Genomic DNA, 20399 nt, shown 5'->3' on the forward strand with positions numbered 1-20399 from the left:
TAATAATAATAATAAGAGAAATTAAGGCCAAAATGTTTCTCTAAAAGAAACGGAAAAGCTTTCAAAATACAAAGACCTGGAAATAGAGGGGACTCGAATCTAGAGTCTAAAAACAGAAACAATCCCTATCATTCAGACAAATACATAATAAAAACACTAGGACTCACAAGTGTCTATAACATACAGAAAATAGCACTACGAGACCCTGCACATATCCTACGTAAAACAACTTACAATACAGTAAAAGTAAGAGCAGCAACAACAAGCACAGTACACCCAAGGCACACAGAACTGTGCTCAGTTATGCAGTGAAAGCACATGATAAAAAATATAACTACTGAATAATAATAATAATGATGATAATAATAACAACAACAAAAACAACAACAACAACAACAATAATAATAATAATAATAATAATAATAATAATAATAATAATAAGTACCATGCTGTGGGATCGAATCTGGAACCAAGTGCTCTGCAAGCAAACGTCTTGCTATACACCCACGCCAAAATGAGTCCGACGGAGGCTAGCAAGATCGAAACTTCGAGGTCACTATCAACGCTCTTGTTGTTGTTATTATCATTATTATTATTCAGTAGTTATATTTTTTATCATGTGCTTTCACTGCATAAACGAGCACAGTTCTGTGTGCCTTGGGTGTACTGTGCACACATCCTACACAAAACACTTTCAATACAGTAACCATAAGAGCATCACAGCAAACCACAGCACATACCCAAGGCGCACAGAGCTGCGCTCGGTATTGAAGTGAAAGCACGTTATAAAAATAAAACTACTGAATAATAATAATAATAATAATAATAATAATAATAATAATAATAATAATAATAATAATAATTTTCGAATACTCATGGGGGAAAGTAAAGGATAGGTATTCAAAGAAGTTGTAGATATTAAAAGTTTTAAAGCTGATCGTTTATGTGTTCGAAACTTATTTTGAGGGAAATTCAAAATACTCACAGGAAACTGTAAATATTCCAGTCTTGAGTTATTTTTCAGTCGTCCTGTTGGGTTGTATTAGTGTTTCAGTGCCTTCAGCTGCTGACAGGTCAGAGCAGCGAAGAACACGTGCAGCCGACTTATCATAAATGCACTCACAAGGCTTTTGTCGGCCCGAGGCTATAGTAGAAGACACTTGCCCAGGGTGCCACGCAGTGGGTCTGAACCCGGAACCATGTGGTTGGTAAGCAAGCTACTTAGCATGCAGCCACTCCTACGCTTATATATATATATATATATATATATATATATATATATATATATATATATATATATATATATATATATATATATATACATATATATATATATATATATATATTATATATATATATATATATATATTATATATATATATATATATATATATATATATATATATATATATATATACATATATATATATATATATATATATATATATATATATATATATATATTATATATATATATATATATATATATATATATATATATATATATATATATATATATATATATATATATATATATATATATATACACATACACACACACACACATATATTATACAAATGCATTTATGAACCACACTGGAACCATTATTTGAATGAATAACAAACGACTTCGAAAGCATTTTTCACAACATGCTAACAAAGCACAAACAAAAAAAGTAAATAAATAAATAAAGCGAAATATGAAGCAATAAATAAAACAATAAGACTATTTTTAGTTCCCTACCGCCATTTTTTACATGTGGAAAGGGAGTATTTACCTTTCGTGGTTCTTTCTTTTTTACATATTTGTATTCTTGAGAAGGTTGAACAAAACAAAATAGGGGTAATAAAATGATATGTAGGGGGTAAAATACAATGGTTTTTTCAACAGCGGAGCCGCAATACAAATGGGTATTGAGCAGAGATGAAGGTTGGCATGAATGAGATAGGACGAAATATGGTTGAGACAAATTGCTTTTAGAAGAGATTTCCATTTCTCGTGTAAACCGCTTTCATTCTCTTTATGTAACTCTTTCTTTTTCATTTTCATTCATTCATATATTCTGTCTGTCCCTCAGTAACGTCCATTCATCTTCCGCTCTCTCTCTCTCTTTCTCTCTCTTTCTCTCCCTCCCTCCCTCTCCCTGTCTATCTATCTGTCTCTCTGTGTCTCTCTATGTCTCTTCCTCTCTCTTTCTCTCTCTTTCTCTCTCTTTCTCTCCCTCCCTCCCTCTCCCTGTCTATCTATCTGTCTCTCTGTGTCTCTCTATGTCTCTTCCTCTCTCTTTCTCTCTCTTTCCGTCTCTCTATGTATCTTATCACTCTCTCAAGCACGCATATCCTAGTTTTTCTTTTTCCCTCTCTGTCACAAATCACTTTGTCATCGACTCTCTCTCTCTCTCTCTCTACCTCACTCTCACTCCCTCTCTCTCTCACTCTGTCTCTCTCACTCTCTCATACCTTCTCTCTCTCACTCCCTCTCTCACACACCTTCTCTTTCTCATACACCCTCTCTCTCTCACACACCCTCTCTCTCACACACTCTCTCTCACACACACCCTTTCTCTCACACTTTCTTTATCTCTCACTCTCACTCTCTCACACCTTCTCTCTCACACACCCTCACTCACACACACACTCTCTCTCTCTCTCTCTTACACTGTCTCTCACACACTCCCTCTCTCTCACACGCACACACACTTCTTTCTAAGTCTTACTCTCACCACTGCTTTCTTCTTTCTGTATCTCTTTCTCCCCCCTCACTCTTTCTCTTTCTTACTATTACTCTCCTTTACTTAAACTCTCCCAATCGCATACATTTACTTTCTTGCATGCTTTCTCGTTGATTTGAATCTCTCATTCCTTCACTTCCGCTCTCTCTCCCACTTTCTCTCGCCCCCTATGACTACCGTGTGCCTCTCTTAATGTCATCCTCTCTCCTCCCATTCTTTCTCTCCCTCTCCTTTTCTCACTCTCACTTTCTCTTTTTTTTCTCTCTCTCTCACTCTCACTTTCTACCTGAACACACTAACATCAGAGATTCACCTTGTCCTTGGCGTGTCCTTCGTGTTCGCCGTCGTCGTCACTTGTGTGGTTGTTACCTCCAACTTAGCGAAGGCAGAGGTATTGTTCTCCAGTCATGTTTGTTCGTGGACAAGATATAGCAAGAATCACAGGATGGATTCTGATGAAATTTTCAGGAATATTTACCCACGTGTCTAGCCCAAACTGATTAGATTTTGGGATCGTTCCCGTACTGGACAATGATTCTGGATTATTTTTCCTGTTTTTTTTTTTTAACTTAATTTTTGAGAGCGGTCGGGTTCATTTTTAGTATTCTCGTTTGTGAGAGCAGTCGAGTTTATTTCAGATATTCTCATTTTAAAAATCATCTCTGGCTAATCCTTGAGAGGACTTTGGTTTTGCTTTGGCTGAGGTTTACGTTCCCTGAGTGCTCTTGTTATTGTTTTTTTTATTCTTGTTAACCAGCTAAGGTGGAGAGAACTTTAACCAAATATGTTTTAATCTGACATACACGCTCTTTTTATATTCATTTCAAGCCTAGTGTATCGAGGAATACATTGCTGTTAAATTTCTCCTACTTCTTTTAAGACGTTAATGTATCATTTGCAGAAAAGTTGGTTGGTTTTTCTAGCAGATCAAACCACCAACAGCACTCTTCCCGATATTCTTCTTTAATTGTAGGTAAGCTCGGATCTTTCAGATATATCATCAAAAGTATTACAGCTATGACCAACCTAGTTTCTTTTCTTTTTTTTAATCCGGACCGTTGTATATCCAGTACCACATTAACCAAAGTGTTCTCTCTTTGTCAAGAAGTTAAGAAGGTAAAGAATGATTTCAAAGAGATTTCATCGTTATCCCTAGCGGTTACACTAACAGTTTCCTAGCTTGCTTGCTAACGTCTTGTATTTTCTATAGGCAGATAACAGATATTTCTTCTAACTAGTTGTCTCAGAAGCAGAAAACAAAATACAAAAATATGACGTGGGTGGGGTAGAGGGCTGTGTATTATTATTCTTTAGCAAGAATAGCGACGGCAGTAACTTCGAAGTTTCTGCCAGCTTAGCTTTCATCGGACTGTCTGACGAAGGCTAAAAATAACACGAAACTTTGGCGTAACAGTTAGCACTACCTTTGTTAAAGAATAATAAATATTTAGTCTATTAAAAATATTGAATAATCCTTCAGTTTAAAGTAAAATGATATATATATATATATATATATATATATATATATATATATATATATATATATATATATATATATATATATATGTACGCATTTACATTTCAGGGTTTCCGGAATTGGTCTTCTAAAGGTATTTGAAGATCAATTGGTTGTATTAAAACGGGTGGCCATTTTAGTCTACCATCCGATAATACAAAACTCAAAGAGCTGGAACAAATGTCACCAGACATCGTATCCAGCTGTCTGTTAGATTCCTTCTGGACTGGGGCTTTATTTAATCGACTGCCAAAAATGCGAAAGCCAAGGTCAGCCAAGGTAGGATTTTAACTAAATGCGTAGAGTGTTGAAACAAATACTGGAAGATAATTTGTCCAAATGTCTCTAACGACTTTGCCCATTCGCTTCACCTTACGCATTTGATCCTGGATAAATGTGCGATTGGGAAAATGCGTATATAAATATGAGCAAATATCAAGGTTTATGATTAAAGACAATTTTATGTTCTGAATTCAAATCCTGCTGAAATTGACTCTGTTTTTCATTCTTTTGGGCTTGAGGAAAAAGCACCAAAACAAAGGCGGGATGTCTTGTAGTATCTACTGTGGTCTGTTTATTCTGACAGCAATGCCTGCCACAAGACTGATACCAAGTTATAACGGTCGTATGGCAGCAGCCTTTCTCTTCGGCAACACCGATGGCAACATGCTTATATGATCAGCTACCGGTCTTCATTAAAAAGCGTTACCCAGGGTGATACACGGTCAAAAGTAATCGATGGAAGCCACATTATATTTACATATTTGTATGCACCTAGGAATGGATCAAGTAAACAATTCGTCGTTACAACTTTTACTTCGACATCTCTACAAACTAGATCTTTTATAGACCAAGTCATTTTGAGCGTACAGCCTAAAATAGCATTCGAATCCCGCTTACATTTACCGCAGGGTTCTTTAAAGTTATACTGGATGACGTAGTCTGGGATAAACTATATACGAAACGATAGAATAATCTTAACTAGATTGTATTTGGTCATAGGTCTTCTCCGTTAAAGGCACGACAATGAACAGCTAAATTCATATACTACTTCTATCAAAAATTGCACCAGCCATTTCACGTTAGCACTCAGAATTTTAATATGAGGGAGAAACTACATTTTCATAACATTAATATCAAAGATTTCCCCACAAAGAAATTGGTCTCGAACCACTTTCAGTGTTTCTAATATCAGCAGACAAATATCAACTGACAACTAAAATCAACAAAGTTGTTTTAACACATTATATAAGATTCAGATTAGAGACAAGTGTATGTTGTTGTTTGTTCCTTCTCGAGTAATACCTAGCGCATAAAAGCCGGTTCCACGGTTTCATTGGCGTATAGGTTCCCCACCTAGACGGGACGCCGGTCCGTACCAGGTGAGTTATCAGATGCAGGAGGAAAGAGTTAGAGAAAGTTTTGGCGAAAGAGTCAGTAGAAGTTCGCCATTACCTTCTGCCGGAGCCGCGTGGAGTTTAGGTGTTTCACTCATAAACACACATATCGCTCGGTCTGAGATTCGAACCCACGATCCCTCGACCGCGAGTCCGCTGCTCTAGCCACTAGGCCATATGCCTCCACGAGACTAGTGTTAATTATTTCTAATTTGTTTAATGAATGTTTCAAAATTAGGCCGCATGGCTAATATGTAAAGCCCTGAAGTATGAAATCAAGATCCAAATAAAAGGCTATATAGGTGTTTGTTTTTAACTTTCTATTCATACACACGTACACAATCATATACATATATACATTTCACTCGCAAACAGGTCATTCCCGTGGAAAAACAAGTGAATGACCTCCCGACGATCTTTACACCTCAGAATGCAAACGAACTCTTCAGAAATAAACTCCACATGGAGTTCCAGTTACGTTCAAAGACATTCCTTTGATTAAATGAGGTGGATCAGTGAATAGAGAATAGAATAAGACAAGGAGATGAGGCGGAATGAAAATGAAAAGAATGAGAAGTTTAAAAGAGAGAAAATCAAAGAAAAAGAAGTAGAGTTAAAACGACAGAAATTTTCATAGTTATATAAAGAAAAAGTAAATAAATAGAAAGAAACTGAAGTGTTTGTAATAAATCTAACGACGAAACAACTTGAAATTCTTCATATCTTCTGTCGCCTTCAGTCGCCATTTTTCATTTTTGTATTCGAAAAGAAAAGGGGATAAAAGAGGAAATAATTTGTTTTGGAAATTAAATCTGCCAGGAAACGCCTTGATAGGGGTACTGTCGGCTGTAGAATAGAAACACTTACAGCCAGTAAAGATCAGTTTCCTTGTTGAATTGTTACCGCTAAATGTTTAACACCGCTTCGCAGTGACTTTCCCACTTTCCGTCATTGTTCGAATCCATTTTTTTTTTTTTTAGTTTTCATTTTTCTTCTGTCAGAGTATTTTCTTCCTTTTTTTTCCTGTTCGTCTGTTAATAATTTATTCTCTTCTCTATTACGCCCGCCAATATATGTTCTTTAGTGGGCCATCATTTTTTTACACAGGGCGAAATATGGGCATCCTCACTGACCGCCGGTCAATAAGATTACTGGCTCCGAGTACAACAATTGTAATTATACGTTAAAAAATGCTATTCGGTACTATTCGCTGAATCTTTATATCATGTCACTTTCTCTCTTCCTCACTCAGACTCTGGTCATATTTCTTTTCACCTATAACCAACAACACCATCCTTAGACAGCCAAGTACTTCCTCGTAAATTCAGCCGCCCCTTTCTTGTCTTTCTTCTTTTCTTTCACTCAATCGATCTTATTTATCTTTTTATTTCTTTTCACACACACACACACACACACACACACACACACACACACACACACCTTTTTTTGTTTGTTGTGCTCTTTACTATTCTTCAATTTTGTTAACGATACTATCTGTTAAAGGTACTAAATGTTAACAATATTCTCTAATACTTAACCTTTTCCTCTCCACTTAGCATAACCCCAATGTTTTATTATATACATATATATGTGTGTGTATGTGTGTGTATGTATACACATATATATATATACATACATATTTTTCTCGTTTTTATAATTTTTTTCTATTTCCCTATCAATCTATCAATCACTACATTTTTCTTCGTATTCAACTTCTGCCTGTGCGTATTTATCACCGTGTAATTTGCACCTTTCTTTCACCTTTTCCTACCACCAACAACAACAACACCACCACAGATATCACTACTACAACTAATACTACCAGCCGATTAGGCCGTTGTGTTGTCTTCACAACAGAACAAAGTGTATTTGCCAAGGGATTCTCTAAGTGATATGTACTTAGAGGATTTTTACAAGACATAAGCTGACGAATTGCCTTCTAGCACAAAAATATAAAAGATATATAAATCGTTCTGTTTCAAACCTTTTTGGTATTATGATTTTATATGTATTTTTTCTGACGTTTTTCTTTTCCTTGAATCTGAATATTTGCACTTTTCAACCTCATTCATTTTCTCATTCATTCATTCATGTTCACTCCATCAATTAGTTACACACACACACACACACACACACACATACATACACACCGTAACTTGAATCTGTTGACTGATTCTCTACTTAACTGTAGACTGTTTTGTGTGTGTGTGTGTGTATACTATACAAATCCACTCACGAGATTTTGGTCGGCCCTGGAAGACACATACCCACGGTGCCACGCAGTGTGACTGAACCCAGGACCATGTGGTTGTGAAACAAGCTTCTCACCCCACAGCCACCCTTGCGCCTATATTTTGTTATTAGTTTCAGCTCAAGTGCTGTAGCCATGCTGTATCCCCATCAACTGGTTTTGCAACACCTTCATTGATGCACCCTCAATTGTTGGCATTTGGTAAGTGAAGGAGGTTGATACAGCTGCTACTGCTGCTGCATTCCCACTTACTGCCGTGAAGGTCGCTCTTCTGGTGCTCTTAATAGTAGGTGATTCAGTTTAATTTTAAAGACATCTACATCCCTACCATGCAGGTCTCTTGAAGATCTGTGGACCCTTGAATCCCAAGGTATTGCAGTACCTAGTCGTGTATTTGTCGGCGCTGATGGTGGTAGCGCGGATAAAGATTCTACGGAACCAGTTGAGAGATTTGAGTCTTTGTATCTCGTTATTTTCGCTGTTTGTGTCCTTTCCTTTGACAATTTGCTCTAAACCGGTGACTGCTCTAAATATCTACCACATAGAGGCAAACCTTTAGCTTCAAGTCAGCGGTAATCGATCAGATTTATAAGACGTCACCAGCCGATTTTTGTATATCTAGCACTAAATTTTCCAGTAAGTCCTTATTTTACAGAGGGTAACAGATGATTTCAGGGAGTGTTGGCCGCAATACCTAGTATTTCCAGAGACCAGATTAGCATATAACTCACTAGTATGTCAGCAGTTGTAGTTGCACTGAAGAATTGCGTCAGTTTTCAAAGCAGAGTTGCATTCTTCTAGCATCTTGTCGTTGATTGGGATGGATGTGAAGATCTTTTTATCGATATAAGGTTTCAGAAATCATGTGAAAGAGATGGGGTTTTGTTGCAGTTATCTTATGTTCAATGATTGTGAGCTGGAACCTCTAAGTGACCATTCATACCGCGAGATATAGCAGTCTTCAGTCTTAAATATTGATCAATAATATAGTCCTTCTTACACGCTGTCGTCAGTGGAGCATCTTTGGTTTATGGGATCAACGCTAATACGGAAGGACTCAAAGTTGTTGTTTGATTCACTACAAATAGTAGTCAAATACACCTCAGTAGTCCTGAATACACCGAAATAGATGGACTGGTCGTGGTTGGAATACGTTTGACTATCGATCTACTCGATCGGAAATTGAACTGAGATCAAACAACATCAGCAACAACAATCACTGGTCAATATGCTACAGATTAAAACAGGACAACAAGAGAAGGAAAGAGAGAAAGATAGAGTGGGAAAGAAATAGAGAGAAGGGACAGAGAGAGAGAGAAAAAAGAAGAAAGTGTTTGTGCATGTGCGCGCGTGTGTGTGCGAGCAATATCAGTAAAGAAGAGACTGTCCGTTATTTAAGAGTATCGCTTTCAGATTTTGACAACGCGAGCAGACGTCCATTTACATTTTAAGGTCCATATTTATGGATAGACAATCTGAACTCTGACCCGGAAGAGGAATGGAAACGAGGCTGATAACCTATTGTAAGTTTACAGATGCAGCCACGAATACGACAGTGATGAGATGGTGTTGTGAGTGATAGGAAAGTTGAGAGGCTGAGAGAGAATGAGAGGAGGAAAATATAATGCGAGAGAAATTTGGGAGGAGAGTGAACTAGGGCCGAGAGTGACAGATAATAGGGGGAATTATATTCAAGATTTATAAAGATTTAGCAGCATAAATAGAAACAGATGATATCTTATACGCTCGTTCAATACACACGCGCGCGCGCACACGTATACACATATACGAACAGATTCACAGACGTGTGTGTGTGTGTGTGTGCTTGTAAGTATGGATCCATGTGTGTGTGTTTACGTATGCGGACATCATGAAAAGAGATACAAAGAGTGAAGGATATATATATATATATATATATATATATATATATATATATATATATATATTCTTTTACTCTTTTACTCTTTTACTTGTTTCAGTCATTTGACTGCGGCCATGCTGGAACACCGCCTTTTGTCGAGCAAATCAACCCCAGGACTTACTCTTTGGAAGCCTAGTACTTATTCTATCTATCTCTTTTTGCCGAACGCTAAGTTACGGGGACGTAAACACACCAACATCGGTTGTCAAGCGATGGTGGGGGGACAAACACAGACACACACACACACACACACACACACACACACACACACACATATATATATATATATATATATATATATATATATATATATACATACATATATATATATACATATATACGACGGGCTTCTTTCAGTTTCCGTCTACCAAATCCACTCACAAGGCTTTGGTCGGCCCGAGGCTATAGTAGAAGACACTTGCCCAAGGTGCCACGCAGTGGGACTGAACCCGGAGCTATGTGGTTGGTAAGCAAGCTACTTACCACATATATACACATACACGTTACGGCTGATCAATAAGTATCCGGACTGTTGCCATAGTAATGAAGCACGCAGAGTAAAGCTGCTTGACACAGATTGGCCTTGAATTCTGCTGTTTGCACACCAAGTTTTGACGTTCTAACTCACTTCTGCTGCTTACGTCACTGCTTGGAAGGAAGGTGTGTAGCGCGTGATCGTCGCATTGACCATGACAGAGAAAGTTGTCATGACGATACCTGCTCAGAGACCTGCGCAAAATTGCAGACAGTGTATGGAGAGCGGTGTATGAGCCGCACACAAGTGTACGAGAGGTTCAGACGTTTCCAAGATTGCCCCAAAATGTCGATACCGACGAACTTTCTGAGACACCTGCAACCAGCAGAAATGAGTAAAACATCGTAGATGTGCATGCAGCTGCGAGGGGAAATCGTCGAATCAACCATCCGTGAGTTATCGGAAAATATGCAGATTAGTTACGGTGCAGTTTAGTTCATTATTAATGAAGATTTGTGCACGAGACGTGTGTCTGCTAAGGTTGTAGCAAATCTACTTTCAGCTGACCAAAAAGACACTCGGGTTTCAGTTGCGGAAGATCTCTTTGACTGTTTCAAGAATGATGAAATCGCTTTGGAAACTTTGCGCAGGCCTCTGAGCAGGTATCGCCAAGCTTTTGGCAAAATTTGATGTAGATTCTCTGCTCAATTATCTCTGTCATGGTCAATGCGACGATTACACGCTACACACGTTCCTGCAAAGCACTGCTGTTAGCAGCGGGAGAGAGCTAAAACGTTAAAACTGTGTGTGCTTACACAGCAGAGTACAAGGTCAATCTGTGCCAAGCGGCTTTACTCTGCATGTCTCATCTTCGTTACTATGGCAGCAGTCCGATACTTATTGATCAGCTCTCATGTGTGTGTCTGTGTGTGTGTTTGTAGTTAATACACACACATACACATAAAATCTACAGACACACACGTAGAGAGAGAGAGAGAGAGAGAGAGAGAGAGAGAGAGAGAGACCTATAAGTAAAAACTCGCAAAAGCAAGTGGTACTCTTTACAACCATTAGATCCCATGTTCATTGCACCGACGTTAGATAAATTTCTACTACCAAGGATAAGGGTTAATCAAAGTTTTGTGTTTAAAGCTTAATTGACAACACGATGAAGAAGCCAATTGGCCACACGCACGCATATAGTTATACATTTCGATCTATCTATCTATCTATCTATCTATCTATCTATCTACAGGTCTATCTATCTATGTCTGTGTACTTGTATGTATGAGTGCATGTGTGTGTGTTTACGTATGCGGATATCATGAAAAGAGATACAAAGAGTGAAGGTTATATATATACCAACTATATACACACACTTGCGCATACACACACACACACACACATACACTTATCTATCTATCTATCTATCTATCTATCTATCTATCTATCTATCTATCTATCTATCTATCTGTCTGTCTGTCTGTCTGTCTATAGGATTTGTGTTTTTCTTGTTTCAATCATTGGACTGCGGCCATAGTGAGGCGACGCTTTGTGGGATTTAGTCGAACAATTCGACCCCAGTACTTTTTTTTTGCCTGGTATTTATTTATTCAGTCACTTTTTGTCGACTCGCTAAGTTACTAGGGCCTAAATAAAACAACACCGGTTAACAACCGGTGACGGGGGACAAGCAGAAACATAAAAACACACACAATAAATATGTAGATACATACATACATACATGCATACATACACACACACATACATACATACATACATACATACATGTAGGTAGATATGTATGTAGATATGTATGTATACACGCACTCACACACATACACACACGCATATATATAAACGTACATACATGCATACATTCATACACACACACATATTTATATAATGACAATTGGGCTGAGTTTTACTACAGTTGTTTCAGACGTGTTTTTTTATTGATGTACATATCAATTACATAATGCAAAAAGATCGTTTTCTTTGTGTGAATTAAATTGTTAAATCAAATTTAATATTTAGGTTTTTTCACACAAATAGTATAGGATGCATATTGTTCTCCCATTCCATGTGAATACATGTTAAATTTCTTCTCCATGGTATAATTTTTATAATTGCTTTTTACCAGGTAAACAAAAAAAGGACAGCAGTTCTTGCTCATTTTGTTTGCTTTCTAGTTAGTAGTTGTGGAGGCGCAATGGCCCAGTGGTTAGGGCATCGGACTCGCGGTCATAGGATCGCGGTTTCGATTCCCAGACCGGACGTTGTGAGTGTTTATTGAGCGAAAACAACTAAAGTTCCACGAGGCTCCGGCAGGGGATGGTGGCGAACCCTGCTGTACTCTTTCACCACAACTTTCTCTCATCTTTCTTCCTGTTTCTGTTGTACCTGTATTTCAATGGGCCTGCCTTGTCACACTGTGTCACGCTGAATATCCCTGAGAACTACGTTAAGGGTACACGTGTCTGTGGAGTGCTCAGCCACTTGCACGTTAATTTCACGAGCAGGCTGTTCCGTTGATCGGATCATCTGGAACCCTCGACGTCGTAAGCGACGGAGTGCCAACAACAACACAGTTAGTAGTTATACCAATATTTTTTGTACTTTTGTTCTTGTATTTAGTCTTTTGTGACCATTTGTACTCGCGTCTTTTGTTTACAACGATTCCTTTCTGCTGTAGTTTTTCGTACTGATACATTTAACTTCACTTCAACAAATTTCTTATTCTGTTATTTTATTTATTCTTCATGTTTTTCTGCTCCCTACTCCTTTCTCTTCCTTCCCACACTTTTTCTTTCTTTTACATCCGACAGAAAATTAATGATCACGTTCAATTAATTTTCTATTTAGACTACCTTATACAACTAAATGTGACAAGTGAATTCGAAATGAACCCAAATTAATATGGCGGCCATCAAAAATAGAAAAGCCGTTTGAGGTGTTTGTAAGTAATGGATGTTGCCAGTCCGTATAATGACAACCAATAATCGCGATGTTGCAGCAACATCGCTCTCCGAAGCCTCTTTTGATTCGATGAAATACAGCTATCAAACTGTCATTATTCAATATGGTTGCGTATATTGCGGCTAACGTTGTGTAGCAGACTTAAGTCAGCAGCGAGAGCAGCTCATAACCCTGTCTCTAACGGTGTACTTGGGAGTCTCGGTTTGATGTTAGTTCACTTACAACAACAATTATTTTGAGGTGCTGGAGTGCAAGAACAAAGCTAGGCGAATCTGATGCTTGGTTTCGATTGTTGTTGTTGTTGCTGTTGTTGTTGTTGTTGTTGTTCTTCTTCTTCTTCTTCTTCTTCTTCTTCTTCTTCTTCTTCTTCTTCTTCTTCTTCTTTTTATTATCCTTATTATTATTATTAATATTATTATTATTATTATTATCATTATCATCATCATTATTATTATTATTATTATTATTATTATTATTATTATTATTATTATTATTATTATTATTATTATTATTATTATTATTATTTAGGCGGTGAACCGGGAGAATCGTTAGCACACCGGACACGATTCTCAGCGGAATTTCGTATGACTTTACGTTCTGAGTTCAAATTCTGCCGAAGTCGACTTTGCCTTTCATCCTTTCGGGGTCGATAAATCAAGTAACAATGAAACACTGGGGTCGATTTAATCGACTTGTCCCGCTCCTCCAAAATTTTGGGCCTTGTGCCTTTGCTAGAAAGGATCAGTTTGGCTATCGTTTTCTTCAGGTTTCCACGCCAACAATCCTACAAACACGTGCATACAGATCTTCATAACGAAATCGACTTTCTCATTCTCAAATCTTTCAGTTTCTAAATTACATATTTTATTCGTCTCTCTTGTCAAACTGTAAAATTACGAGGACGTAAACATCGGTTGTGTAGGACAAACAAAGGTACACACACATACACACACACACACACACACACACACATATATATATATATATATATATATATATATATATATATATATATATATATATATAAACATATATATATGGGAGAATATACAAAAAATAACAACAGACGAGGACAGGTGGTGTAAATAACAAAAGTATATATTAGTATGACGCTCGGGAATACGGAAAGTCTTTGACGTTTCGAGCTACGCTCTTCAACAGAAAGAATACGGAGACAAGGAGAAAAATATATATATATATATAGGTTAAAGTAGAAAAGAAAAGGTAATCAGTTTGAAAAGACTTGTCATGGACATTTAATTTAGCTATATAATCCTTTCTTCAATAGGCACAAGGCCTGAAATTTGGAGGAGGTATAAGTCAATTACATCGAACCCCAGTACTCAATTTATCGACCCCAAAAGGATGAAAAGCGAAATCAACGAAATTTGAACTCAGAACATAACGACAGACGAAATACTGGTAAGAATTTCGCCCGACGTGCTAACGACTCTGCCAGCTTGCCGTTCCAGATTCAGCTGTATAATAAAAGGTTTAGATAGCTAAATTGAATGTCCTTGTCAAGTCTTACCAAACTGTTTGCCTTTTCTTTTCTACTTTACCCCATACCGACCGACTCAAGGGGAAATCACTTCTAGTCACTTTACATAAGGAATTTTAGTGACTTACCTATTCGAGCACTCAGAATACATGCCTATTAGTTTGAGTCATTCTGACTAAAACCCCCTCGTCTCTTTTATGTGTGGGAGAGAGAGAGTGAGTGTGTGTGTGCGTGCGTATGTATATTTACCCTCTTCTCTCTCGCTCTCTCTCTCTCTCTCTCTCTCTCTCTCTCTCTCTCTCTCTCTCTCTCTCTCTCTCTCTCTCTCATTCTCTCTCTCTCTGTATATATATATATATATATATATATATATATAATTTCAGTGGAATCTATCCACTGGTTTTCAGAAATAGAGTTATTAATATTTCTAAGTCTCTCTAAAGGAGACTACGGCAGCGGTACTATATATATATATATATATATATATATATATATATATATATATATATACCACAGGCTTCTTTCGGTTCCTGTCTACCAAATCTACTCACAAGGTATTCGTCAGCCCAAGGATACATTTGAAATCACTCGGCGAAGGTGCCACTGCGTGGCACTGAACCTGGAACCATGTTGCTGGGAAGCAATGTTCTTATTGCACAATCACGCCTGTGTCTACAATTTAGTTACAAAATGTAAGGGGATCAAGTGATGTAGATGCAATGGAGTTCACTAGTTTACTATTTATGGAATTTAGGAATCACAACTTAAAAGAACGCAGTTAAGTTACCTCTGGCTTTTTATCAGTATTCGTTCATTCCACCAACCCACAGCCGTTTTATTTTTTTCGGAAATAAACAGGATTATAAAATCGATGACATTAATTTTTATCATAATAACTGTCATCAGTAGCATCAACGACATCATAATCACCATCAAAACCGCGTGTTTATCGTTTCAGAAAGACAAAGAGTTACTATGACACGAGGTAACAATAGATCACTTAAGTGGTCGCCCACCTTGCTAGAATTAGCAGCCAAATTGACATCACATCACAACCTGATTATATATGAAAGGTGAAATCAATTAGATCAATACCAGCACCTGACTGACAGATTATTTACCATGCTTGGCAACCAATTTTTGCCATGATTGACCGATCGCACTAAACAAAATTACAACATCTTACCTGCCGGTTTTGGTGATAATCATTTCCGTTCCTAATTCGTAGAATTTGCTCCAGAGTTCTTTACTTTCCAATTGACATTCTATTGCTTGCAAAGCAGTGATGTTTCCGTCACAGACTTTAAATTTTTTAATGGATCGTTCCGCAATATCATTTCGACTGAGCGATGAAAGAGAATTCGTAACTGTCGGACCAGCTGCTGACAGTACCAACTTTTCTGAAATGGAAAAAGTTTTAGTACGTTAAAATTTACGCTTGTCGTTACAATAAACACATACACAGACGAGACTCATTCACACGTACATCCTACTCCCTATCTCACATTCTCTGGCTATCTCGATATCTCTCAGCATATATATATACATATATGCATATATGGGTACAGGATGTCACTAACTGTAAACAACACGAAGTACGAAAAGAAATGAGTTAAGTATGAAAACAACAAGAAAAAATAGAAAACTTGACAAGTAACACAAAGAACGACCATTCATCAGTCGTCGGCTGTCTATCTACTCCTCATTTCGAGCATTCAACGACAATATGAGTCATCGAAGACAGTTGCTCCCATAACTTCCAAAATAAAATTTTGGATTTATGGATGGTCAAAGTTGGGAACAAAGATAGGACAGTGGAGACATGCAAGGAAACCGAACGAAAACAAACATGGAGGTTAGACCAGAACGAGGGGAAAATAGTGAACGCTGCGAGAAATATTTTCTTTGATAGACGTCCAGTCCTTAGAACGTCCGTGCGAGAAAAGAAAGATGGTCACGTGAGGAAAAGAAAGTTGCACGAAGGTCACGTGTGAGCAGTGAGAGATGAGCTTCATGTGGTTTCGTAGTGTCAGTAACATAATTGCAAATAAGGAGCACACTAAACTAGGACATGTACTACATAACCATGAGCTTAGTGTTCATATAAAGAAGTTTACGCCCGATACACGAGGCCGTCACCTACCACTTACAAATATTCTGTGGAGGGTACAACTATCAACAAAACTAGTTATGTAACTGTAACGTTGACAGAAAAAAGAATGCCGAAATGATGGTAGACACCGTACTCTCTCTTTCTCTCTCTCTTGGTCAACCTTTATATGTGGTGGATAATCTAAGAGCCGATAGATGAATCACAAATCAACATCTAAATCTCCGACTGAGAAGGATACTAGCGCGTTTATAAATTACGTGAAGCAATCTAAAGAGACACAAACTAATTAGTTATGTGACTTTTGTCGAAGCCGTTCTTAGTCTACATCTGCAATCATTAACAGAAAAATGGTATAAGAACGGCATCGAAGAAAAATTTCAAATTTAAACTAAGACAAAAATTCTTTAAAACGAAAACTAATTAGTAAGCGAAATGCATCAAGAGATAAAAGTTTTCGTTATAGAGCTAAAACATATAATATTTGAAATATAATCCGCAGGTGTAGATCATCATTCGGCGGAAGATAAACAGTTGATAACAGGGAACAACGCACCTAAAAGACATGACACTGAGGAAAAGTATAAAACGTTCTCACCTAATATATTTATGTGTGTGTCTATGTGTGTATAAATGGTCTAATACATACTCACACACACAATCACACACACGCACACACTCACAGCACACACGTACACATATATACATGGATGCATAGATGCGTAGATACGCACACTCACACATACATAAATATGTACATACATACACGTATATAAATGGTTAACGACTGTTTTTATTTTCTTTTGCATAGATATTTAGAAAACATAGTCAACATTGTCTGAACGGTAGCTCAATATGTTCCAGTTGAGTAGAGATATATTTTATGTTGAAAGAACAAGCTTGACTGTGAATCGAAAATGAGGTTTAGCCTACAGTCTGACGAAACCGATTAAGCCGAAACTTAGAAATCATTATCAATCTTTACTTGTAAATATAATATATAATACTACAGCTCATCCTCCAGAATCTAAGTCTCTTTTCAGGGTACAAAATAAGAGATAAATCAATAAACATATATACACAGGTATACGTGCATATTTACAAGTATGTGTGTGTTTGTATATATATGTATGTATGTATGTATGTATGTATGTATGTATGTATATCCACATTTGCGAGTCTGTTTTTATATACACCGACAGGTACAAACTATATATATATGTGTGTGTGTGTGTGTGTGTGTGTGAGTGTGTGTGTGTGTGTTTGTGCGTGCGTGTGTGTGTGTGTGTGTGTGTGTGTGTGTGTGTGTGTGTGTGTGTGTGTGTGTGTGTGTATAGCAATAAGAAAATGGAGGGGAATATGAGGCACTCATCAACTTGCAGACACTGTATTCCGTTTGATTAATCTGTTTATTTTATAACCAAAATGACAAAAAAAGACACTATACAGACACTTATGACATACCATGTATGTATGATTTCGCCCCTTCTCCAATTGCTAAATGTCCCTTAAATTTGAAATCTTAATTGTTGATATGACATGGTATGTCATAAGTGTCCGTATATTGTGTTTTTTGTCAATTTATAAAATAAACAGATTAATCAACGGAATACAGTGTCTGCAAGTTGATGAGTGTCTCATATTCCCCTCCATTTCTTAATGCTATATAAATTTAGGGTAAAAAAAAAAAACCTTTTACTCGCACCCACTTATTACACTTGGTATAACACTAGTGTAACAATAATTGGGTACCCTCCCAGCAGTATATTGGATAGATATTATCCCTGAGTGGGTTGGATTCTCAACCCCTAACTTTCTTGGAGTATATATATATATATATATATATATATATATATATATATATATATATACATACAGAGAAAGAGAGAGTCAGAGAGAGAGACTCAAACAATGTTTCTGTTCGCCGTATTTATTGTCTGCTAGATTTCCTGCAGTGAATGCAAAATGATGTAAAAGAAAAAGACATTTCCTAGCCACAGAATCCCATGAATGAAAATTAAGTCACCTTATTATTTTATCAGTTTGACAGTTGTATTTGCCAAATTGACTAGAAAGGGAAAGAAAGAGAAAATACAATTAACGTGATAGCGTGGAAGGGACACAGAGAGAGAGAGAGAGAGAGAGAGAGAAAGAGAGAAAGTTATATAGAATGAGAAAGCAAAGAAAAAAAAAACGAAGAGCGCGTGAGTGAGGGAGTAAGTGTGGTGAGATAAGTTTGTACAAGACAAATTAACTTAACAATGTGTTAAAACGTCATACGAAGTGGAAGGACAATGATAATTGATAGATTTCCTGACACAAAGTAAAGAATGATCAAAATGCATGTGTATATGCATTGTTTTGTGTGTGTGGCAGGGTGTATACAGGGGTGTGTGTAATTGTGTATAGGAGAATATATTACTCAATTATAAGACTGTAAATAAAATGACAAAATCAAAGTCGGAATTTCATTGAGTAATATATATATATATATATATATATATATATATATATATATATATATATATATATATATATATATATATATATATATATATATATATATATATATATATATACATATATATATATACATATATATATGCGTGTGTGTATGTGTGTGTGTGTGTGTGTGTGTGTGTGTGTGTATGCATGTATGTATGCATGTATGTATTGTATGTATGTATATAGAAATATATATATACGCCTATTACTCGAAGAAATTCTGAATATTGGAAACTGCATGCTGTACTGGTTGGTATTCGCGCTCGAAGCTCCAATACGAACATTTCAGTGTGTTTGGGTGTCAATCTGAGGACAGTGCAATCTGAGGGCATCTAGCAAGAGTGATAAAAATCAAACATCCAGTGGACATTATAGTGTTTGGAGTGATCACTAGTGATGGCGAAGTTATGCCTCCATTCATCTTCCCACATGGCCCCAGATTCAATCAGCATGGAGGCCTACATCAAATGCCTGGAGGAGGTTCTGCTGTCCTGGATCAAGAAGGTGACTACTGGAAGACCCTATGTCTGGCAACAAGACTCTGCACCATGCCACACAAGGAGGGGATAATTTCTGACAATGGATGTCAAACAATTTCTGCTTCCACATCACCTCTAAAATCTGTCTAGCATTATGGCAGCATTCACTAATTTAAGCAAGGAGACCGTCTAGAAGAGTTGCAGGAGATTCCGAAGTCGTCTGGAGGCCATGGTTGAAGCCAATGGTGATTTTGGTAAATAAATTTACTCTTTAATATTTTAGGATATTTTTATGTAATTTTGGTAAATATGTATCTGTTAAAATAAGATATCGGTGTTATTCTCATTTTTGCGTGATTTACACGACAGTTTATTCACTGCACTGTGTGTATATATATATATATATGTGTGTGTGTGTGTGTGTGTGTGTGTGTGTGTGTGTGTGTGTGTGTGTGTGTGTGTTTGTGTGTGTGTGTGTGTGAGTGTGTGTACGCCTAAACATGTTTGTGTGCTTTGCACGCGCGCGCGCGTGT

At 37.0% G+C, this 20399-nt stretch overlaps 1 protein-coding gene across 1 annotated transcript in view; it reads right to left on the reverse strand.

Moving 5' to 3' along the window:
- LOC106871832 (uncharacterized) overlaps positions 1–20399 on the reverse strand; it is a 200873-nt gene that overhangs the window by 125054 nt on the left and 55420 nt on the right. Inside the window, exon 2 of the mRNA XM_052967211.2 lies at positions 15959–16172. Coding sequence (XP_052823171.1) covers positions 15959–16172 — 214 coding nt within the window. The remainder of the gene's footprint in view (positions 1–15958; positions 16173–20399) is intronic.

Source organism: Octopus bimaculoides, chromosome 1 (genome assembly GCF_046866305.1).
Source record: "Octopus bimaculoides isolate indiv1 chromosome 1, ASM4686630v1, whole genome shotgun sequence".
Classification (NCBI taxonomy): Eukaryota; Metazoa; Mollusca; class Cephalopoda; order Octopoda; family Octopodidae; genus Octopus; species Octopus bimaculoides.